General features: G+C 48.1%; 2 protein-coding genes across 2 annotated transcripts; one reads left to right on the top strand and one right to left on the bottom strand.

Annotated features, from left to right (window-relative positions):
- Window positions 1-652: 652 nt before the first annotated feature.
- Window positions 653-2011, bottom strand: LOC147963742 (uncharacterized). The gene is made up of 3 exons (XM_087529679.1): window positions 2007-2011; window positions 1336-1783; window positions 653-730 (listed from the first exon to the last, which is right to left on the bottom strand). Exons 1-3 carry the CDS (start codon window positions 2009-2011, stop codon window positions 653-655), a joined length of 531 nt encoding a protein of 176 aa, XP_087385805.1.
- Window positions 2012-2155: 144 nt separating this feature from the next.
- Window positions 2156-13539, top strand: LOC147963741 (uncharacterized). The gene is made up of 3 exons (XM_087528075.1): window positions 2156-2189; window positions 12423-13289; window positions 13397-13539. The coding sequence occupies exons 1-3, from the start codon at window positions 2171-2173 to the stop codon at window positions 13441-13443; spliced, it is 933 nt and encodes a 310-aa protein (XP_087384201.1). The 5' UTR covers window positions 2156-2170; the 3' UTR covers window positions 13444-13539.
- The last annotated feature ends 11457 nt before the right edge of the window (window positions 13540-24996 follow it).

Raw genomic sequence — 24996 nt, 5'->3', positions numbered from 1 at the left:
TAATTAAGTACTACTCCACTTACATATAAGGGTAGTCATCATCATCAACATCTTAGCTGCCATACTTGTTTTCTCGTCGTTGTCATCATCATCAGCATACTATGCAACTTATGCAGTTATTTACCAACAAGGCTTCCACCAAGCATGCTTACTTTCACCTGACCAAGTGTCTTGCTCGCCGGGAAGCTTATCTTCTGAAACAATTAACCATGACCAACATTACTAATGTTATAGGGTTCTGAATTTATAACGAGTGCACAATAGTTGCAACTTGCAACAAGCAAAAGTAACTTCAGAGGTTAATCACAAGCAAGCATAAGTGGCGGAGCTAGACCAAAACCATTGGGGGGGCATCATCATCAGCATACTATGCAACTTATGCAGTTATTTACCAACAAGGCTTCCACCAAGCATGCTTACTTTCACCTGACCAAGTGTCTTGCTCGCCGGGAAGCTTATCTTCTGAAACAATTAACCATGACCAACATTACTAATGTTATAGGGTTCTGAATTTATAACAAGTGCACAATAGTTGCAACTTGCAACAAGCAAAAGTAACTTCAGAGGTTAATCACAAGCAAGCATAAGTGGCGGAGCTAGACCAAAACCATTGGGGGGGCATCATCATCAGCATACTATGCAACTTATGCAGTTATTTACCAACAAGGCTTCCACCAAGCATGCTTACTTTCACCTGACCAAGTGTCTTGCTCGCCGGGAAGCTTATCTTCTGAAACAATTAACCATGACCAACATTACTAATGTTGTAGGGTTCTGAATTTATAACGAGTGCACAATAGTTGCAACTTGCAACAAGCAAAAGTAACTTCAGAGGTTAATCACAAGCAAGCATAAGTGGCGGAGCTAGACCAAAACCATTGGGGGGGGGGGGGGGGCGAAACGACAAAGAGCTGGGGGGGCCAAAAGGCTAATTTTCACCTCATCCTGGCCCTTCAAAAAAAAATTCTTCAGGGTTTTCTCCAAAGCTGGGGGGGCCACGGCCCCCCTCGGCCCCAACATAGCTCCGCCGTTGAAGCATATACCGATATACGTACAACAGTATGATGTAGCATTTTTTTTTGTTGTTGAGAATCCTATGATGCAGCAGATATACATACAGGAGTACCAACTTTATTTGCTGATCCATTACCATCAATTTACTGTTTACTCATTTCAATGGGTGTTGGGCTGATCCACTAGCCAACATTCCTCCTCATCCACTAGCTACACAATGATGGTATTCTCTATTTTGACTACGCAAATGAGATTCTTTCACTTGCACAAAGCAGAGTTCTTATTTCTGTCGAATGCACTTGCAGAAACACAGAGTGGTACCTGGCCGTCGACACCGAATTCAAGCCTGAGCTGCAGCTTGTCGGCGACAAATACGAAACGGAAGGTGAGAGACTCTGTGGCGTTGCCAAGGAGAAACGAGAAGGTCTTCTTCCACCACGCTTCGCAAGGGACCCTCGGCGCGGCCACCGGAGCAATAGGCAGGCAAGCTGCAGGGGAGTCGACGGCAATGCCATCATCCGTGGCAGCAGCAGCAGCAGAAACATGGCTGTGGGGAGGAGGAGATGCGCTGCGGGTACGATCTGAACCTGCGTCATCCAAGGTGGCTGACGGACTAATCTTGCCCTCCGTGTCGTCCCAGAGAATAACTGAATCTGAAGAACGTGCCGGCTGGTTACAGTCCAGCGCCTCCGTCTCGCAGCAGCTGTTCTTCTCCGGGCAGATGTTGGTTTTGATATGACGGTTTAACAGGCCAGTTAGATCTATTAATCTAACAGAAAAAAAGGAAAGATAACGTTAAAGAAAAAGGCCCTACGCACCAATGTACGTGAGCTTTTTCTCCCACTAAGGCGCCCTGATCGGGGGCACCCAAACCAACTGATGGTTTAGGTCCCCTGTCGCCAGCGCTACATAAAAGGGGTACGGGAAAGGGTTGGCAGCCTGTGCAATCACAATTTTCGTACGGTTTCACTCCCCTTCTGATATTCTCTCACCCCATCCGATCGGGGGGAGCGCTGCAGCGACGGGAAGACCTACTCCAGCCGCCGCCGCTGTCCCCGGGTAGTGCCAGTGGCGTCCTGAGGGCATCAGGACGTTGAGGAGGACTGCTACCTCGACTACATCACCCCTGCATCATGCCTGCATCGAGCAGGCGATCATGTCCACTGCCGTGACATGTAAAGATTCCCTAAACCTTCTCTGTTCATGCTTTTTAGGTGATCTAGATGCAATTAGCTCCTACTAATGGTATCCTAGAGATGCATAATTACTCCAACAATGGTATCAGTCGCCAATTTTGATTGCAATAGGTCCCTATATCATTGATATGTAGATCAACATGAAGTTTAGATCAAGTCAGGTTTAGAGTTTTATGATCAAGATTGAAAGTTTTAGCCCCATGCTCATGCTACTGTTTGATGTTCATGCCAATTGCCGTCTGCAAATAATTATGTGATACCCTAATTTTGCTACGGATCATTACTGCCACCTATGTTCATCAATTTTAATTAATCTCAGTTAAGATCTCATGCTCACCTTCATGTTAAGTTGATTAAAATTGAACATGCTTAAGTTCTGTTTCCATATGCACTAAGCAAATTAGAAGGCAGAGGTCTAAACAGTATACAAACAGTAGAATCCCCACATCAAGAACCCTAGTTTTTATCCCCAATTCGAAAGTACACTCATTCTGCAACCAAGGTTGTTTTTAATCCAAAATAAGCACTCATGAACACGAATTGGAGAAGAATGAGGCATAGGCTCACCTAATGCGCCGCGTAGCCGCCTTTCCCTTCGGGGCCCGCACTGCGTCCACCGTGGTGCGAGGGCGGAGACGCCGCGACGCCGTCGCCTCCCACCGGAGCGACGCGCGGAACGTTGACTAGCCACCACCGCCGCCACTCGAATGGACGAGCCCGTCGCCGTCGCCCCTCATGTCGCGGTGGCCGGCGTCCCTCCTCCCTTGATGCGCCATGAGCACGGACGTCGGGGCCACGTTCGACGGGGGAGCGCGCGGGATTCATCCTGCTGCACACTCCTCTGGCGAGCGCAGCCGCCGCGCCGCCATGGCCGGCGCGCCTTTTGGGCCGCCGTCGAACGCCGTCGCTCTGCCAGAGAGTGAGACTCGGGGAGGAGGTGAAGGAAATATGCCCTAGAGGCAATATAAAGTTATTATTTATTTCCTTATTTCATGATAAATGTTTATTATTCATGCTAGAATTGTATTAACCGGAAACATAATACATGTGTGAATACATAGACAAACAGAGTGTCACTAGTATGCCTCTACTTGGCTAGCTCGTTAATCAAAGATGGTTGTGTTTCCTAACCATGGACAAAGAGTTGTTATTTGATTAACGGGATCACATCATTAGGTGAATGATCTGATTGACATGACCCATTCCATTAGCTTAGCACCCGATCGTTTAGTATGTTGCTATTGCTTTCTTCATGACTTATACATGTTCCTATGACTATGAGATTATGCAACTCCCGTTTGCCGGAGGAACACTTTGTGTGCTACCAAACGTCACAACGTAACTGGGTGATTATAAAGGTGCTCTACAGGTGTCTCCAAAGGTACATGTTGGGTTGGCGTATTTCGAGATTAGGATTTGTCACTCCGATTGTCGGAGAGGTATCTCTGGGCCCTCTCGGTAATGCACATCACATAAGCCTTGCAAGCATTGCAACTAATGAGTTAGTTGCGAGATGATGTATTACGGAACGAGTAAAGAGACTTGCCGGTAACGAGATTGAACTAGGTATTGAGATACCGACGATCGAATCTCAGGCAAGTAACATACCGATGACAAAGGGAACAACGTATGTTGTTATGCGGTCTGACCGATAAAGATTTTCGTAGAATATGTGGGAACCAATATGAGCATCCAGGTTCCGCTATTGGTTATTGATCGGAGACGTGTCTCGGTCATGTCTACATTGTTCTCGAACCCGTAGGGTCTGCACGCTTAAGGTTTTGATGACAGTTATATTATGAGTTTATGAGTTTTGATGTACCGAAGGAGTTCGGAGTCCCGGATGAGATCGGGGACATGGCGAGGAGTCTCGAAATGGTCGAGACGTAAAGATCGATATATTGGACGACTATATTCGGACATCGAAAAGGTTCCGAGTGGTTCGGGTATTTTTCGGAGTACCGGGGAGTTATGGGAATATGGGAGAAGAAGTATATGGGCCTTATTGGGCTTTATGGGAGAGGGAGAGGCAGGCCGCGCGCCCCCAAGGCCTAGTCCGAATTGGACTAGGGGGAGGGGCTGCGCCCCATCCTTCCTGCTCTTCCCTCTTCCCCTTCCTTGTCTCCTACTCCTAATACTTGGAAGGACTCCTAGTTGGACTAGGAAAGGGGGAATCCTACTCCCGGTGGGAGTAGGACTCCCCTAGGGTGCGCCATAGAGAGGGCCGGCCCTCCCCTCCTCCACTCCTTTATATACGGGGGCAGGGGGCACCCCATAGACAGACAAGTTGATCTTCGTGATCATTCTCTTAGCCGTGTGCGGTGCCCCCTTCCACCATAATCCTCAATAATATTGTAGCGGTGCTTAGGCGAAGCCCTGCGACGGTAGAACATCAAGATCGTCACCACGCCGTCGTGCTGACGGAACTCTTCCCCGACACTGTGCTGGATCGGAGTCCGGGGATCATCATCGAGCTGAACGTGTGCTAGAACTCGGAGGTGCCGTAGTTTCGGTGCTTGGATCGGTCGGATCGTGAAGACGTACGACTACATCAACCGCGTTGATATAATGCTTCCGCTTTCGGTCTACGAGGGTACGTGGACAACACTCTCCCCTCTCGTTGCTATGCATCACCATGATCTTGCATGTGCGTAGATTTTTTGAAATTACTACGTTCCCCAACAGTGGCATCCGAGCCTAGGTTTTATGTGTTGATGTTATATGCACGAGTAGAACACAAGTGAGTTGTGGGCGATATAAGTCATACTGCTTACCAGCATGTCATACTTTGGTTTGGCGGTATTGTTGGATGAAGCGGCCCGGACCGACATTATGCGTACGCTTACGCGAGACTGGTTTTACCGCCGTGCTATGCACACAGGTGACTAGCGGGTGTCAGTTTCTCCAACTTTAGTTGAACCGAGTGTGGCTACGCCCGGTCCTTGCGAAGGTTAAAACAACACCAACTTGAAAAACTATCGTTGTGGTTTTGATGCGTAGGTAAGATTGGTTCTTGCTTAAGCCCATAGAAGCCACGTAAAACTTGCAACAAACAAAGTAGAGGACGTCTAACTTGTTTTTGCAGGGCATGTTGTGATGTGATATGGTCAAGACATGATGAGATATAAGTTGTTGTATGAGATGATCATGTTTTGTGGAAGTTATCGGCAACTGGCAAACGCCTTATGGTCGTCTCTCTATTGCATAAGATGCAAGCGCCAAACAATTGCTTTACTTTATCGCTATGCGATAGCAATAGTTGCAAGAGCAATAGTTGGCGAGACATCCACGTGACGACACATTGATATAGATCAAGATGATGGAGATCATGGTGTCATGCCGGTGACGATAGAGATCATGACGGTACTTTGGAGATGGAGATCAAAGGCACAAGATGATCATGGCCATATCATGTCACATATTTTGATTGCATGTGATGTTTATCTTGTATACATCTTATTTTGCTTATTTCGACGGTAGCTTTATAAGATGATCTCTCACTAAATTTCAAGATAAAAGTGTTCTCCCTGAGTATGCACCGTTGCCAAAGTTCGTCGTGCCCAGACACCACGTGATGATCGGGTGTGATAAGCTCTACGTCCATCTACAACGGGTGCAAGACAATTTTGCACACGCGGAATACTCAGGTTAAACTTGACGAGCCTAGCATATGCAGATATGGCCTCGGAACACTGGAGACCGAAAGGTCGAGCGTGAATCATATAGTAGATATGATCAACATAGTGATGTTCACCATTGAAAACTACTCCATCTCACGTGATGATCGGACATGGTTTAGTTGATTTGGATCACGTGATCACTTAGATGATTAGAGGGATGTCTATCTAAGTGGGAGTTCTTAAGTAATATGATTAATTGAACTTAAATTTATCATGAACTTAGTCCTAGTAGTATTAGCATATCTATGTTGTAGATCAATAGCTCGCGTTGTTGCTTCCCTATGTTTGTTTTGATATGTTCCTAGAGAAAAACTATGTTGAAAGATGTTAGTAGCAATGATGCGGATTGGATCCATGATATGAGGTTTATCCTCATTGCTGCATAGAAAAATTATGTCCTTGATGCACCGCTAGGTGACAGGCCCATTGCAGGAGCAGATGCAGACGTTATGAACGTTTGGCTAGCTCAATATGATGATTACTTGATAGTTTAGTGCACCATGCTTAACGGCTTAGAATCGGGACTTCAAAGACGTTTTGAACGTCATGGACCATATGAGATGTTCCAGGAGTTGAAGTTAATATTTCAAGCAAATACCCGAGTTGAGAGATATGAAGTCTCCAACAAGTTCTATAGCTACAAGATGGAGGAGAATCGCTCAAGCAGTGAGCATGTACTCAGATTGTCTGGGTACTACAATCGCTTGAATCAAGTGGGAGTTAATCTTCCAGATAAGATAGTGATTGACAGAATTCTCTAGTCACCATCACCAAGTTAGTAGAACTTCGTGATGAACTATAGTATGCAAGGGATAACGGAAACGATTCCCAAGCTCTTCGTGATGCTAAAATCGACGAAGGTAGAAATCAAGAAAAACATCAAGTGTTGATGGTAGACAAGACCACTAGTTTCAATAAAAGGGCAAAATGAAGAAGGGGAACTTCAAGAAGAACGGCAAGCAAGTTGCTGCTCAAGTGAAGAAACCCAAGTCTGGTCCTAAGCCTGAGACAAAGTGCTTCTACTGCAAAGGGATTGGTCACTGGAAGCGGAACTACCCCAAGTATTTGGTGGATAAGAAAGGATGGCAAAGCAAACAAAGGTATATTTGATATACATGTTATTGATGTGTACTTTACTAGTGTTCATAGCAACCCCTCAGTATTTGGTACTAGTTCAGTTGCTAAGATTAGTAACTCGAAACGGGAGTTGCGGAATAAACAGAGACTAGTTAAGGGTGAAGTGACGATGTGTATTGGAAGTGGTTCCATCGCACACTCCCTATACTTTCGGGATTAATGTTGAACCTAAATAAGTGTTATTTGGTGTTTGCGTTGAGCATAAATATGATTTGATCATGTTTATTGCAATACGGTTATTCATTTAAGTTAGAGAACAATTGTTGTTCTGTTTACATGAATAAAACCTTCTATGGTCATACACACCAACGAAAATGGTTTGTTGGATCTCAATTGTAATGATACACATATTCATAATATTGAAGCCAAAAGATGCAAAGTTAATAATGATAGTGCAACTTGTTTGTGGCACTGCCAATATTGATGTAAAGCGCATGAAGAAACTCCATGCTGATGAGATTTTGGAATCACTTGATTATGAATCACTTGATGTTTGCGAACCATGTCTCTTGGGCAAGATGACTAAAACGCCGTTCTCCGGAACAATGGAGCAAGCAACAGATTTGTTGGAAATCATACATACTGATGTATGTGGTCCGATGAATATCAAGGCTTGCAGCGGGTATCATTATTTTCTGACCTTCACAGATGATTTGAGCAGATATGGGTGTATCTACTTGATGAAACATAAGTCTGAAACATTTGAAAAGTTCAAAGAATTTCAGAGTGAAGTGGAAAATCATCGTGACAAGAAAATAAGGTTTCTACGATCTGATCGCGGAGACAAATATTTGAGTTACGAGTTTGGTCTTCAATTAAAACAATGTGGAATAGTTTCACAAATTCGTGCCACCTGGAACACCACAGCATAATGGTGTGTCCGAACGTCATAGCCGTACTTTATTAGATATAGTGCAAATCTATGATGTTTCTTACCGATTTACTACTATCGTTTTTGAGGTTATGCATTAAAGACAGCTGCATTCACGTTAAAAAGGGGCACCATCTAAGTCCGTTGAGATGACACAATCTGAACTGTGGTTTGGCAAGAAACCAAAGTTGTCGTTTCTTAAAGTTTGGGGTTGTGATGCTTATATGAAAAAGTTTCATCCTGATAAGCTCAAACCCAAATCGGAGAAATATGTCTTCATAGGATACCCAAAGGAGACTGTTGGGTACACCTTCTATCACAGATCCGAAGGCAAGACATTCGTTGCTGAGAATGGATACTTTCTAGAGAAGGAGTTTCTCTCGAAAGAAGTGAGTGGGAGGAAAGTAGAAAACTTGATAAGGTAATTGTACCATCTCCCTTATTGGAAAGTAGTTCATCACAGAAATCTGTTCTTGTGACTACTACACCAATTAGTGAGGAAGCTAATGACGATGATCATGTAACTTCAGATCAAGTTACTACCGAATCTCGTAGGTAAACCAGAGTGAGATCCGCACCAGAGTGGTACGGTAATCCTGTTCTGGAAGTCATGTTACTAAACCATGACGAACTTGCGAACTATGAGGAAGCGATGATGAGCCCAGATTCCGCAAAATGGCTTGAGGCCATGAAATCTGAGATGGGATCCATGTATGAGAACAAAGTGTAGACTTTGGTTGACTTGCCTGATGATCGGCAAGCCATAGAAAATAAATGGATCTTCAAGAGGAAGACGGACGCTGATAGTAGTGTTACTATCTACAAAGCTAGAATTGTCGCAAAAAAAATTCGACAAGTTTAAAGGTGTTGACTACGATGAGAGTTTCTCACTCGTATCTATGCTTAAGTCTGTCCGAATCATGTTAGCAATTGCCGCATTTTATGAAATCTGGCAAATGGATAAACAAAACTGCATTCCTTAATGGATTTATTAAAGAAGAGTTGTATATGATGCAACCAGAAGGTTTTGTCAATCCTAAAGGTGCTAACAAAATATGCAAGCTCCAGCGATTCGTCTATGGACTGGTGCAAGCATCTCGGAGTTGGAATACACGCTTTGATAAGTTGATCAAAGCATATAGTTTTATACAGACTTGCGGTGAAGCCTGTATTTACAAGAAAGTGAGTGGGGGCACTACAGCATTTCTGATAAGTATATGTGAATGACATATTGTTGATCGGAAATAATGTAGAATTATTCTGCAAAGCATAAAGGAGTATTTGAAAGGAGTTTTGCAAAGAAAGACCTCGGTGAAGCTACTTACATATTGAGCATCAAGATCTATAGAGATAGATCAAAACGCTTGATAAGTTTTTTCAATGAGTACATACCTTGACAAGATTTTGAAGTAGTTCAAAATGGAACAGTCAAAGAAAGAGTTCTTGCCTGTGTTACAAGGTGTGAAATTGAGTAAGACTCAAAACACGACCACGACAGAAGATAGAAAGAGAATGAAAGTCATTCCCTATGCCTTGGCCATAGGTTCTATAAAGTATGCCATGCTGTGTACCGGATCTATTGTATACCCTACACTAATTTTGGCAAGGGAGTACAATAGTGATCTAGGAGTAGATCACTGGACAGCGGTCAAAATTATCCTTAGTGGAATAAGGATATGTTTCTCAATTATGGACGTGACAAAAAGGGTTCGTCGTAAAGGGTTACGTTCGATGCAAATTTTGACACTGATCTAGATGACTCTAAGTCTCAATCTGGATACATATTGAAAGTGGGAGTAATTAGCTAAGAGTAGCTCCGTGCAGAGCATTGTTGACATAGAAATTTGCAAAATACATACGGATCTGAATATGGCAGACCCGTTGACTAAACTTCTCTCACAAGCAAAACATGATCACACCTTAGTACTCTTTGGGTTTTAATCACATAAGCGATGTGAACTAGATTACTGAATCTAGTAAACCCTTTGGGTGTTGGTCACATGGCGATGTGAACTATGGGTGTTAATCACATGATGATGTGAACTATCGATGTTAATCACATGGTGATGTGATCTAGATTATTGACTCTAGTGCAAGTGGGAGACTGAAGGAAATATGCCCTAGAGGCAATAATAAAGTTATTATTTATTTCCTTATTTCATGATAAATGTTTATTATTCATGCTAGAATTGTATTAACCGGAAACATAATACATGTGTGAATACATAGACAAACAGAGTGTCACTAGTATGCCTCTACTTGACTAGCTCGTTAATCAAAGATGGTTATGTTTCCTAACCATGGACAAAGAGTTGTTATTTGATTAACGGGATCACATCATTAGGTGAATGATCTGATTGACATGACCCATTCCATTAGCTTAGCACTTGATCGTTTAGTATGTTGCTATTGCTTTCTTCATGACTTATACATGTTCCTATGACTATGAGATTATGCAACTCCCGTTTGCCGGAGGAACACTTTGTGTGCTACCAAACGTCACAACGTAACTGGTTGATTATAAAGGTGCTCTACAGGTGTCTCCAAAGGTACATGTTGGGTTGGCGTATTTCGAGATTATGATTTATCACTCCGATTGTCGGAGAGGTATCTCTGGGCCCTCTTGGTAATGCACATCACATAAGCCTTGCAAGCATTGCAACTAATGAGTTAGTTGCGAGATGATGTATTACAGAACGAGTAAAGAGACTTGCCGGTAACGAGATTGAACTAGGTATTGAGATACCGACGATCAAATCTCGGGCAAGTAACATACCGATGACAAAGGGAACAATGTATGTTGTTATGCGGTCTTACCGATAAAGATCTTCGTAGAATATGTGGGAACCAATATGAGCATCCAGGTTCCGCTATTGGTTATTGACCGGAGACGTGTCTCGGTCATGTCTACATTGTTCTCGAACCCGTAGGGTCCGCACGCTTAAGGTTTCGATGACAGTTATATTATGAGTTTATGAGTTTTGATGTACCGAAGGAGTTCGGAGTCCCGGATGAGATCGGGGACATGACGAGGAGTCTCGAAATGGTCGAGACGTAAAGATCGATATATTGGACGACTATATTCGGATATCGGAAAGGTTCCGAGTGGTTCGGGTATTTTTCGGAGTACCGGGGAGTTACGGGAATACGGGAGAAGAAGTATATGGGCCTTATTGGGCTTTAGGGGAGAGGGAGAGGCAGTCCGCGCGCCCCCCCAAGGCCTAGTCCGAATTGGACTAGGGGGAGGGGCTGCGCCCCATCCTTCCTTCTCTTCCCTCTTCCCCTTCCTTGTCTCCTACTCCTAATACTTGGAAGGACTCCTAGTTGGACTAGGAAAGGGGGAATCCTACTCCCGGTGGGAGTAGGACTCCCCTAGGGCGCGCCATAGAGAGGGCCGGCCCTCCCCTCCTCCACTCCTTTATATACGGGGGCACGGGGCACCCCATAGACAGACAAGTTGATCTCCGTGATCGTTCTCTTAGCCGTGTGCGGTGCCCCCTTCCACCATAATCCTCGATAATATTGTAGCGGTGCTTAGGCGAAGCCCTGCGACGACAGAACATCAAGATCGTCACCACGCCGTCGTGCTGAAGGAACTCTTCCCCGACACTTTGCTGGATTGGAGTCCGGGGATCGTCATCGAGCTGAACGTGTGCTAGAACTTGGAGGTGCCGTAGTTTCGGTGCTTGGATCGGTCGGATCATGAAGACGTACGACTACATCAACCGTGTTGATATAACGCTTCCGCTTTCGGTCTACGAGGGTACGTGGACAACACTCTCCCCTCTCGTTGCTATGCATCACCATGATCTTGCATGTGCGTAGGAATTTTTTTGAAATTACTACGTTCCCCAACAGGAGGGGAGGAAATGGTCTAGGGTTTTTGTCCGCGCCACTGTTTTTGCTCAGTCGCGGGGCGATCCGAGCCGTCGGCTCGATCCGACGACTGAGAGCATCGCGCGGCTCCCTGCTGGGCCGGCGGGTGTTTAACGGGCCATATCTGGCCGCGGGCTTTAGCCCAGGTAGTTTCAGTCCAAAAAAATGCTACTGGACTGAGCTGCATTTCGGACAACCGTGGGTTTTTGGGCCAAAATCACTGTCACGTTTTTTCTGTTTTTTTCAGTGCGTTTAAGTTAATACTTATTATGTTTTTGCACCGTTTAAAATAGAAAATGCCTAAAACTAAAATGAACACATTATTATTCTGGGTAAAATTGAACCAACGAGATATTTTATTCAGGATTTATTATGTGTTTTGCATGATGAATTTTTTAGACATAAAAAATAATGATATTTTCTTTTATGTTGATGTTTAAATTCAGAATGAAATGACTCTAATTTTAATTCGGACCAACGTTGTTTTATTATTATGAGTCATCCCCTATGATATTTTAATTCCATGTTTTTTCTGCCCAACGGTGTTTTGACATGGAGTTGAAATTAAATACTTGGCATGTTTGTTTATTTACCAACGTAAATTTATAATCATGCAAGTTTACTTATGAATTTTTATGATGATTTCAGCTTCCACTCCATTTCGGTCCGACACGATCGAACCACTCACGGGGAGCAACTTCCCTCGTTGGAAGTCCCAAGTCGAATTATGTTTAGGTTGTAATGAGTTTGACTATGCCTTGAGGGAAGAAAAACCTGTGGCACCTATGGCAGGTGTTACAGGGTATGCAGAACTAAAGAAAGACTATGATGTTAAGATGGAAAAGTGGAACAAGTCCAACCATATTGCGCTTCTCATCATGAAAGCGACAATATCGCCAGACATTTCTGAAGCACTCCCTAAGAAAGACACTGCTAAAGAATTCCTCACTGAAATGGAGGAGCAATTTAAAGGCTCCGACAAAGTGTATGCTCATGAGCTTTTTGCTAAACTTCTTCAGAAATACACTATTGATGGAAACGTTAGGCAACACATATTGAGGGTGGTAAATGCTTACACCAAACTTAAGGCTTTGGAGTGTTCTTTAAGTGAAGCCCTTCTTGTCATAATTATTCTTGAGTCTCTTCCAGAAGAGTTTGAACAATTTAAGGTCAACTATAACTCTCTAAAGGAAAAATGGCCACTCTCTGAGATGACCGCAAGGATCGTCCAGGAGGAAGAGAGGATCATGAGGCAGAAGAAAGACCATGTTTTTCATGTTGGCTCTAACAAGAGAAAGCATGACGTGCAAGGTTTTCCCAAGCCTCAGAAAAAGCAAGTCAAGAAAGAAGGCACTAAGCCATTCAACCCTAAGGCATTCAAGGGTAAAGAAGCCGGCATTTCTTCTTCTGCTCCTAGCAGCTCCACTGCTGGAGAAAATGCTTGTAACTTCTGCAAAGAGGAGGGACACTATCAAAGGGACTGCCCAGGCTTTCTAAAATGGATGAACAAAAGAGGTATTGATGAAATTACTTTTGCAGATGAATCTTTTTATGTCAATTTTTCTATGAAGTCATGGTGGATTGATTCAGGGGCAACCACTCACGTTGCTAACTCTATGCAGGGATTCGATACGATCCAAACTATAAGAGGAGGAACAAGAAAGCTTAAGGTTGCGAACGGAGTTGAGGCCGATGTTGAAGCTGTGGGATCTCTCACGTTGGAGCTACACACCGGCCACACTCTTAGATTGAATAATGTTATTTATGTGCCTACCTTAAGTAGGAATTTGATTTCAGTTTCTCGTTTAGATGATGATATGTATGAGTGCCATTTTGGCAAGAAACAATTTGCTTTGATCAAATGTAATAAGAATGTAGGCATCGGTGTTAGACGAGGCCAACTATACATGTTATCTCTTAATAATGATTCAGTTATGCATGTGAGTGATGAAATTAATGTTGAGAAGAAATGGAAAGGAGTTAGTAATTCTTCAAAATTGTGGCATTGTCGTTTGGGCCACATTTCGAGGGGGAGAATGGAATGCTTAGTTAAAAATGAAATACTCCTCCCATTAGACTTCTCAGATGCAGACAAATGTGTCAACTGCATTAAAGGAAAATTCAAAAAAACAATTAAGAAAGGAGCAGTAAGAGCCACAGGGGTTTTAGAATTAATTCACACCGACATATGTGGACCCCTTAATGTTAAGTCTGTAGATGGTTTTGATTCATTCATTACATTCACAGACGACTTTTCCCGCTGTGGATATATTTATCCCATACGTGACCAATCGGAAGCTTTGGAGAAATTCAAAGTCTATAAAGCGGAGGTTGAAAATCAACTGAACGCGAAAATCAAAGTTGTACGATCTGATCGCGGGGGAGAGTATTATGGTAGGCATGCTCCTTATGGGCAGATTCCTGGACCTTTTGCCAAGTTCTTATCTGAAAATGGAATCATTGCTCAATACTCAATGCCCGGTGAACCACAACAAAATGGTGTGGCCGAGCGTCGCAACCGCACCCTTATGGATATGGTGCGAAGCATGCTTAATCACTCGAGTTTACCAGTAAGCCTTTGGATAGAGGCATTAAAGACAGCTGCACACATACTAAATCTTGCTCCAACTAAGTCAGCACCGAACACACCTTACGAGATGTGGGCGGGAAAGAAACCGAGCTTGAATTACTTACGAGTGTGGGGTTGCCTTGCTTAAGCTAAAGTTTTCAATCCACAACTTAAGAAATTGGATCCAAAAACAGTTAGTTGTTTCTTCGTTGGATACCCTCATAGGGGAAAGGGATATCGTTTTTATTGTCCAAGTCATACCACCAAGTTTGTGGAGACTAGACAAGCGGTATTTTTTGAGGATAATAAGGTCACTAAGTTAAGGGAGATCGATCTTGAGGTGAAGCGGGTTTGTGCACCATCCCCGATTATCCAAGAGATTGTTTTTCCAATACAAAGAAATGTGACAACTGATGATCCTGAATCTCATGGTTCAGTTTCTCAGTCAAATGGTGATCCGGAGACTAATAATGAAAATCCAGACACAAATGAGGACCACCAGGAAAATAATGATTCACAAAATGATGATGTACCACCACCACCTCCTCCTGTGGGTAGACCATGGCGTGAGAGGAAGAAAGCCATATCAAACGACTATATCACTTTCATGATTGAGGATATGAATGATCTGGGAAAGGTGGAGGATCCAACCTCTTATAAGGAGGCCATTAAAAGCGAAAATTCGTCCAAATGGTTGGTTGCCATGGAAGACGAGTTGAAATCTATGGGCTCAAACGACGTATGGGACTTAGTAGAAGTTCCCGATGGAGCTAAGAAAGTAGGCTGCAAGTGGGTCTACAAAACCAAGTATGATTCCAAAGGGAATGTCGAACGGTTCAAAGCAAGGCTAGTGGCAAAAGGGTATACACAGAGAGAAGGCATTGATTATAAGCAAACCTTCTCTCCTGTGTCAACCAAGGATTCTTTCAGAATCATAATGGCTTTAGTAGCTCATTACGACCTAGAACTACACCAAATGGATGTTAAAACGGCATTTATAAATGGTGACTTAAAAGAAAACGTTTACATGGCTCAGCCAGAAGGCTTTGTTGTCGAAGGGAAGGAACATTTGGCATGTCATCTAAAGAAATCGATTTATGGCTTGAAGCAAGCTTCAAAAGAGTGGTACCTCAAGTTTGATACAATTATCAAAACTTTTGGTTTCACCGAAAATGTTGTGGACAACTGCATATACGTTAAGTTTAAAGGCAGTAGGTTCACATTTTTAGTCCTATACGTTGATGACATATTGTTGGCATGTAGCGATAAGGATATGCTGCATGAGACCAAGAATTTTCTGTCATCCAGTTTTGATATGAAAGATCTTGGTGAAGCCTCGTATGTCCTCGGCATCGAGATTCATCGAGATAGGTCCAGAGGAACGTTAGGACTATCTCAAAAGGCATACTTTGAGAGAGTACTGAAAAAATTCAATATGCATAAGTGCTCACCCTCACCTGCTCCTATAGTCAAGGGCGATAAGTTTGGGACATTTCAATGTCCGAGGAACCAATGTGAAACTGATCAGATGAAGTCGGTTCCTTATGCTTCAGCTGTCGGAAGCATCATGTATGCTCAAGTGTGTACACGCCCAGATTTATGTTTTGTAACCGGGATGCTTGGCAGATACCAATCAAATCCAGGACCGGACCACTAGAAGGCCGCAAAGAAAGTCTTGCGTTATATTCAAGGAACTAAGGATTTCATGCTTACATATAAAAGAACTGATAACCTAGAAATTGTTGGTTATTCAGACTCTGATTTTGCCGGGTGTGTGGATAGTAAGAGATCCACGTCACGTTATATATTCACACTCGCGGGAGGAGCTATATCGTGGAAAAGCTCCAAACAAACCTTAACTGCTGGATCTATGATGCAAGCAGAATTTGTAGCATGTTATGAGGCCACCGGGCAGGCTGTATGGCTAAAGAATTTTATTCCCGGACTTAAAGTGGTTGACAGCATATCTAAACCAATTTTACTGTACTGCGATAATGAACCAGCAATTTTCTATACGAGTAACAACAGGTCAAGTAATGCTGCTAGACACATTGACATAAAGTATCGTGTTGTGAAAGATAGAATCCAGGATCAAACAGTTGATGTTAAACACATAAGAATGAAGCATATGCTCGCGGATCCGCTAACAAAAGGCTTACCACCCAGTATTTTTCGTGAGCATGTTGCCGGCATGGGACTACTGGAAGCCTTATGATTCTCGAATAAGAGGACCATTAAAATGAACCACTCCCCAATTAGCAAAATGTTTTCCATTTCGAAATAGGCGGGTGTGCTGTAAGTTTTGAGGTTCCATGGCGTTTCGAGCTGTTGTAACACCTCACTTTGGTACATCATTCCTATGTAGAATGAGCGAATGAATTTAAGCCTAACGATCAAGGGGGAGAATGTTGGTTTTGATCTGACGGCTTAACAGGCCGGTTAGATCTATTAGTCTAACAGAAAAAAAGGGAAAGATAACGTTAAAGAAAAAGGCCCCACGCACCAACGTACGTGGGCTTTTTCTCCCAACTAAGGCGCCCTGGTTGGGGACACCCAAACCAACTGATGGTTTAGGTCCCCTGTCGCTAGCGCTACATAAAAGGGGGTACGGGAGAGGGTTGGCAGCCTGCGCAATCACAATTTTCATACGGTTTCACTCCCCTCCCGATATTCTCTCACCCCATCCGATCGGGGGGAGCGCTGCAGCGACGGGAAGACCTTCTCCAGCCGCCCCTGCTGTCCCCGGGCAGTTCCGGTGGCGTCCTGAGGGCATCAGGATGTTGAGGAGGACTGCTACCTCAACTACATCACCCCTGCATCACGCCTGCATCGAGCAGACGATCATGTCCACTGCCGTGACATGTAAAGATTCTCTAAACCTTCTCTGTTCATGCTTTTTAGGTGATCTAGATGCAATCAGTTCCTACTAATGGTATCCCAGAGATGCATAATTACCCCAACAATGCCGAGACCACCATCCAGAGGCACCATGGCAGGGGTGGACTCTAACCACTGGCGTCCAACGAGGAGAAGTGGATAGGGACGGACGGTTTGCGTGCGTGGTGTGGGCAGTTGAAACAAAGAAATCCCAAACTATTATACACTCCAACGTGAGTGACACACACCATCCATCTCGCCGGGCCAACCCATGTAAGAGCATCTCTTGCATAACCTGCAAAAAAGTCCATCCCGTAAATAACTGCCGATTTAGATGACGAGCGTCTTTTTTCCGGCTCAATCACATCCCGTAAAATCGGCCGTCCGTATTTTTTTGGGATCCTGCATAGTCATGGTCGTTTCCGCCATATGCACATGGCCCCTTTTTGCCGTTTCCCTTTCCTTGGCTCGAAGGCAACTTCCACCCCGATCCGGCTCCATGCGGCGTCGCCTTCGATATCGTCGCCACCTCGCCACGCTGCCATCCTTCCCTCTGGAGTACCAGTGCCGGGGTACTGATCCACGGGCACCTATGGGACTGGCGGGCCGGGTCCCTTTCGGTTCGGCGGGGGCGGAGGTCGCACGAAGAGCGGATCGAGGCGAAGCACACGAGCGGTTTACCCAGGTTCGGGCCGCACGGATGCGTAAAACCCTACTCCTGCTTTGTGGTTTGTATTGAGTTCTTGCTCGGGAGCGAGGAGTGCTACAGTACACACCAGCAGCTAACGAGACCGAGCGTGAGTGTTCTGTTGTTCCGAACCAGCCAACCCCCTCTACGTTGCGCATGGGCCTCCTTTTATATGCTCAAGGGGTCACCGACAGGTGGCAACGGAGACGAGGGTAAAAATGGAAAGGTGCTGCGGTAGGTACAGCTACCTGCTACAGTGTAGCATACCTAACCCTGACGGCAGGGGACAAGGGCATTAAATGCCCGTCTGTGTCGCCTAAACAGAGCAAAAGAGACCGGCAGGGACGCCACCGCTCGCCACGATGGCAATCTTGTCAGCGCCGCTTGCCACCGCGTACCGCTGGCTGCACAGCCTCCCGCCACGTACGCCTGGAAGGGTCCCAGAGCGACACGTTGGTGGATGTGCTGGAGCGCGGACACAGAGTGGTGGCTTGCCGCGGCAAGCGCCTTGCCGCGATCGTTGTCTTGTCGCGTCCGGGAGCTTGTCGCTCACCGGGCCTTGCCGGGGCGCGTGGCGCGTCGCGGCAAGTTCCTTGAGATGCTTTGGTTGGCCTTCCCGGCAAGCTCCTCTTGCCGGGGTCTTGAGGTGCCTTGGTTGGCCTTCCCGGCAAGCTCCTCTTACCGGGGTCTTGAAATGCCTTGGCTTGGATACTTTGTTCTTGAATGGCTCCAAAGGAACCATGGAGGACCTTGGCGGTCACCCGGCAAGCCTTGCCGCGGGATGCTGCAACTGCCCGTGCACAAGTTCGGGATACTAGGGTACCCCTACTCTAGTACATCGACAGGAGCCCCCGGGCCTGGGCCATACACGGTGCCGAGCGCTGTTGGGCCAGGCCCAAAACAGGGCACGGGCACGCGCGGCCTAGGTTACGCCGTATCACTCTCCGTATCCACCGCGCCCTCCCCGAACGGCACGCGTTGAATGCGGCGTCGTGGGAGAGATCGTGGGTGGTTTCTTTATTCGGAAATGCGGAACGTCCGCCCCCTCCCTCTTTATAAGCAGAGGAAACAGGGGCACTTCGCCTATTTGCCAGTTGCTGCTCCAATCTCAGAAATCTCCGCCGCTCCCTCTTCTTCCCAAAGCCGAGAGAGAGCAGCGCTCCGCCCCCATCGCCACTAGCACCACCAACGCCGTCGACCTCCTCCACCACTTCCGCCATGGCTCCAAAAGCCGACAAGGGGAAGGTCGTGAAGTCGACCGAGGCGCAGCGGCTGGCGGCGCTGCGGAAGGAGCGGGCGGTCTTCCCCCCAAGCTTGCCGCGAGGGAGCTGAGGGAGAACTACTACCTCTTCTGGTCGACGGAGACACGAGCGCATCCGCGCACGAAGGTACTTCCCGCCGCCGCTTGGAAGAAGGCCCCAAATGGATACCCTTTCTTTGCCTTGTTCTTCTACTGCGGGCTCTGCCCGCCCTTCTCTGAATTCTTCTGCGATATCATGAACACCTACGGGTTCCACCTCCTTGACTTCACCCCCAATGCCGTTCTGACCATGGCAGTTTTCGCACATCTTTGCGAAAACTTTGTCGGAGTCCATCCCAACGTAGCCCTCTTTCGCCATTTCTTTATACCCCGAGTAGAGAGAGGAGAGCCTCTATCCGGCGGAATCGCCTGGATCTCAAGGGCCGGCAAGAAGGAAACTTATCTGGAGGGAGAATTCCGCGGCAAGTGGGAGGAGTGGAGAGCAGACTGGTGCTGGATTGACGAGGAGAACTCGCAGCCATTCACCACCAGGCGCCAAACCCCAGTAGCACGCGGCAGCGATTGGAGTGACGTGGCCCCGAAAGACGACAGGCTGAAGATTGCTGTCACCCGGATCCTGCGCCTCAGGCTTGCCGGGCTCACTGTAGGCGCTGTTGGCGCAGATTTCCTTCGCCGCCGCATTGCCCCCCTGCAGGAACGGGGGAGGCCCACCTGGGAATTCAAGAATGCGGCGGATATCATGAGGCTGCGGCCGGGCCTCAACTTCAACTTCACTGTTCTGGAGCTCAACGCGATGCTCCAGGAGCTGTTCAAGTACGACCCCCAACATCCCGAGGTGTTCAGGTTGCCGGGGGGCGTCGTTCCGCTGTGCAACAACTCCGCGCTCGACCGCATCCGTGCAATGATGCCGCTGTGCGACTCGCATGGAATTGTCCCAACTTGGCAAGAGCCTGCGGACGATGTCGTGCAGCAATTCTTTGATGGCTTGGTAGAGGTGGCGATCCGCCCCGACGAGAAGGACAGCCTCACCCGCGACACCACCGATGCGGAGATGACGCGCATCGCCACTAGGCTGGAAGAGGCGGCGGTAGCCGCAGCCGCGGGCGAATTTGGATTCACCATGGAGGAGGCAGATGCAGCAGAGGCGGCAAGCCGTGCCGAGCGAGGGGAGCCCGCGGGCGAGAAGGAGCTTGCTGGGCATGGCGCCGGGTCGAGCGAGCCCGCCAAGGATACGAGCGGCTCCCTGGAGATCAATTCGTCTTCCACCTCATCTTCAGACAGCTCGCCGCAAGTAGAGCCTCCATCTCCACCAAGAAGGCGTCTCCGCAAGGCTGGTGACGTAGCGGAGCGGCAGGCGGGTCAACAGTCGCCGCGCCGCGTGACACGCTCCACCGCGGCGAACACCGTTGCCGCGGGAGCGCCTCATGCTGCAACGACAACTGGAGCGGGGTCTAGCCGGACCGCCGCTTCTGCCCCTGCCGCTTCTCATGCCGCGCCGACAACCGGAGCGGGGTCGTCTCAGACCACCGCCACCGTTCCCGCCAAGCGGCCAAGGGAAACTACTCCTCCACCTCATCGCGCCGGGCGTGAGCCGGATTTCGACTTCTCCGTGTTCAGCTCCACGAGGAAGAAGAAGAAGAGTAATATTCCCTTGTTGTTCTTGTAGTTCTTCAATCCTTGCTGTTTTGTCTTGTATCTGATTTGCTTCACTCTGAATTTGTTCCTCATTAGGACTCTGGCCCAGAGAGCAGCAAAGAGAGCCAAGGTCCCGGTGATTGTCATCGAGGACGAACCTACTGCGACAGCAGGGGGTGCGCCCGAGACAACCTTGCCGGACCCGGCAACTTTTCTCCAGAGCAGCCCCCAGCGTAAGTATATGGTTCGCTTTCCGCTACAAGGTGCGCATGGATACTCTGTCTTTGCTGATATCTTACTGCTGGTTTGTGCAGGAGCAGAGCAGCCCCACCAGGAGCCAAGGGAGAGTCCTCCGGCAAGGGAGAGCTATCCGGTAAGGGAGAGGTCTCCGGCAAGGGAGAGTTCTCTGGCAAGGGACAGCACCAGCGGCCCCCCGACGGCGGAGACCACGACTGCAGAACCCGGTGCAGGTAATCCTTTCGCTGCAAGACTTCCCTTGGGTTCTTCTTCTTTTGATCTTCTTTTTGTTGGATATTTGCTTGACTCTTCTCCCTTTTCCGGCTGTCAGACCCATCCGCTGCGGAGCAGATGGAGACCGAGGTTGCCGCCGAAGAAGCGGCCGGTGCTGACGATCCCGCCGGCGCAGAGGCCGCCAAGGCTGCCGCCGCAGCAACTGGCGAGGAGTCTGGCGATCGCACTGACGGCCCTGAGGCCGCAGGAGCGCCAGGCGCTACACCGACCGCCGACCCGTCCGCCGCTGCCGCAGCGCCAGGCTCCGAAGAGCCCCTGCCAGGCGTCTACTTGAAGGCCGGCGATGGCATCTTCATCAACCTCCCCTGGGCGTCAAACTCCAGGGCGCCGGTCGAGGGAGAGATCTTCGATGAGGAGGTGCTTGCCTCCGCCGGGCTGACGCTGGTTGACGCGCCGAGCAGCAGCAGCAACGAGCCTGAGGAGGAGCGGCTGCTGCGGAAGCTGTTATCGCTCTACCGCGCGCGGCAAGCCAAGATGGACTCCCGCGAGGCGCTTGTCGCAAAAGCGGGAGTGGACATCGAGAAGCGCGCGGAGGAGCTCCGGGGTCTCCACCAGGAAGCTCTCCGGTCCCTGGCGGAGGAGCGAGAGCAACTTGCCGAAGCGCAGAAGGCCTTCCTCCTCGAGAAGGCTGAAGTCGAAGAGCAACAGCGGCTTGCCGCTGTGAAGCTATCCGCGGAGGAGGGCAAGCTGGCGCAGCGGAAGGTCAATCTTGACGCCCACAAGGAGGAGCTTGCCGCGCGCGAGGAAAAATTTGGCGGAGCCCTCAAGCAAGCGGAGGATGCTGCCGCAGCCGCCGAGGCCGCCAGGAAGGAGCTGGAGACGAAGGTGGCGCAGCTGGAGGCCGATCTCGTTGAGAAGGGCAAAGAGCTCAGCGCCGCCAAGGTCTCCAACGTGGATCTTGAGTTGAAGCTGACCACTTTGACCAAGACTCTGGACGGCGCCAAGGAGCAGGAGGCGGCCTTGAAGGAGGAGATCAAGGCCGACAAGGCACTGCTGGAGAGTGCCGCCGCCACCCAGAATGCTTTCAGGGAGACTGTGGAGCACTGGACGGAGAGCCTCGTGATGGCTGCCACAGATATCGACAGGGAGCTGGCGCAGCTGGGGACGGAAGATCTCGGGTATCCCTCCGACGAGAACCTCCAACCCAGCGCCAAGCTCGTCTTGTTCTTCAAAGGCGTGGCGACGGCCCTTCAGCGACTCCGGGAGAAGATCCCAAAGCAGCTGGCCGACGAGTCGCGCAAGATCTGCGCGGGAGCTCTTCAGAAAGTGTTGGTGAAGGTGGCCTTCCGCAATCCGGGCCTCAACTTCACCAACGTCCTCAAGACCCTACCGCCAGATGCTGATCTGGAGGCGCTCAAGACCCTTGTCGCACCCATTGTGGACAAGGTGAGCGGGATCAAGAGGATCGAGGGCGATCGCGTAGATTAGGCCGCCCGTTTCTTCTTTTCTTGTCGCTGTTTGTCATGTTATGAAAACAATCTGTTAGAGCCACGACAAGCTATCTTTGTAATATAACTCTATTCTGGGTAATGATTGCAACGTTATTCCCTTTACTTGATTCCTCCCTTTGTATGTTTTTGCCCTATGCTTTTAGGGAACTTGCCGGTGCAGGCACCTTGGCTGCGAGCGCTGAGTGCGGAACGTCAGCAGCCTGCTGGCGGTGCCGCTACCGACAAGAAACCTTGTCGCAACTAGTTGCAGCTTACTTAAGTTGTTGAGCGGACTCGAAACAAAATAAGGGCGCAACTAGCTACGAGTTGGTTCCTCCGCACAAAGGTTTTCCATACAAAGTGCAGTCGTTCAAGGGAGATAACTTAAAATTTTTAAAAATCTGATTGCTCAAACTTTGGCAACTTAGCTTTTCTGTTGTTTGCTTCCCGGCAAGGCGAAACTTTCTTGAACGACGCCTGGTCCATACCATTATCTTCTCCTTTCCCTCTCGGCAAACTTGTGGGCGAGGGAACCTTCCTTTCCTTGGAAAAAAGAAAGAAGAGAAAATAAAGATATGGAGCCTTACGGCTCGTTATTGCTTACCGGGGAGTAGGTGCTGCACAAAGTGTCAGATAACACATGCAAAAAATAGAAAGCATGAAATTGACAAGATGTGCGGTGCACATGAGCTTTACTTATGCACGGGGTCTGCGCCCGGCTTTGTACAAAGGATTACATGCAACAGCGGCAAGACTTGTACAAAAGGTGGTTGCCGGAACAGGTTCCGGCAACCGCGCCTTACGGGTAAAACTTGCGAAGATGCTCAATATTCCAGGAGTTGCTCACCGGAATGGCATCTTCGGTCTCAAGGCGGACAGCGCCAGGCCTAGTGACTCGTTTCACCCGGTAAGGGCCTTCCCACTTCGGCGTCAACTTGTTGGAATTCTTGGCGGACTGAACACGCCGAAGAACAAGGTCGCCTTCCTCGAGACTTCTGGCATTAACTTTGCGGCTATGGTAGCGGCGCAAAGCTTGCTGGTAGCGAGCAGCTCGCACAACAGCCTGAAGACGGTCTTCCTCAAGGAGCAGCGCGTCATCTTGTCGCAGCTGCTCTTGCTCGAGCTCATCATAAGCGAGTACTCGAGGTGACCCGTATACGAGTTCCGTGGGGAGAACCGCCTCTGCTCCATAGACTAGAGCGAAAGGTGTCTGGCCAGTGGCTCGATTTGGCGTCGTCCTGATCGACCGAAGAACCACCGGCAGCTCCTCGATCCAGTTTCTTCCGCACTTGTGCAGCCTATCGAAAGTCCTGGTCTTGAGCCCACGTAGCACTTCAGCATTTGCCCTCTCCGCTTGACCGTTGCTTCTCGGGTGAGCAACAGAAGCGAAGCAGACCTTGGCGCCAAGATCTTGGATGTACTGCATGAAGGTGCGGCTCGTGAATTGCGTGTCGTTGTCGGTGATTATCCTGTTAGGGATCCCGAAGCGGCAAACAATCGACCTGAAGAACTTGACTGCTGACTGTGCTGTCACCTTCCTCACTGCTTCCACTTCCGGCCACTTTGTGAACTTGTCGATTGCTACGTACAAGTACTCAAAGCCCCCGACTGCTCGGGGAAAGGGGCCGAGGATGTCGAGCCCCCAGACCGAAAATGGCCAGGATAAAGGGATCGTCTGGAGAGCTTGAGCTGGTTGGTGTATCTGCTTGGAATGGAACTGGCACGCTTCACACTTGGTTACTTGTGCAGTTGCATCCTGGAGGGCTGTCGGCCAAAAGAAACCTTGCCGGAATGCTTTGCCGACAAGTGCTCTTGCGCCAATGTGGTGTCCACATATGCCTCAATGTATCTATGCCAACAGCTTTTGTCCGTCTTCCCGGTGAATACACTTCAATTTCACTCCGTTGAGTCTTCTTCTGTACAGTGTCTTGTCAACAAACTGGTACATACTTGACTGCCGGGCTACTCTTTCCGCTTCTTCTTGCTCGTCGGGAAATTCTCCTGTTTGAAGGAAACGGACAATCTGCTGTGCCCATGCTGGAGCTTGTGGCTCGACAACAAGGACTAAAGGCAAATCTGCTGCTGCGGGAACATCCGCTTCTACGGCGAGAACCTGCGGCTCTGCCGGAGCTTGACGTTCCCCGGCAAGCTTGCCGGAGCAAAACTTGTCGGGAGCTTGTGCTTCAACGGAACAAACCCTGGGGCTTGCCGGAGCAGAATGCTCCTCAGCA

This window comes from Triticum urartu, chromosome 6A (genome assembly GCF_056163025.1).
Source record: "Triticum urartu cultivar PI428250 chromosome 6A, HENAU_Tu73, whole genome shotgun sequence".
NCBI classification, from domain to species: Eukaryota; Viridiplantae; Streptophyta; class Magnoliopsida; order Poales; family Poaceae; genus Triticum; species Triticum urartu.
Note: the sequence above shows the minus strand (reverse complement) of the source record. Positions and strands in the feature narration are given on the sequence as shown.

What these genes read in the sequence shown, in the direction of transcription:
- LOC147963741 (XM_087528075.1), top strand. An exon ending in AAAATGGATGAACAAAAGAG is followed by an intron (nt 13,290 to 13,396) that starts GTATTGATGAAA and finishes AACTCTATGCAG; the next exon opens with GGATTCGATACGATCCAAAC.
- LOC147963742 (XM_087529679.1), bottom strand. An exon ending in AATTCGGTGTCGACGGCCAG is followed by an intron (nt 731 to 1,335) that starts GTACCACTCTGT and finishes TAATTGTTTCAG; the next exon opens with AAGATAAGCTTCCCGGCGAG.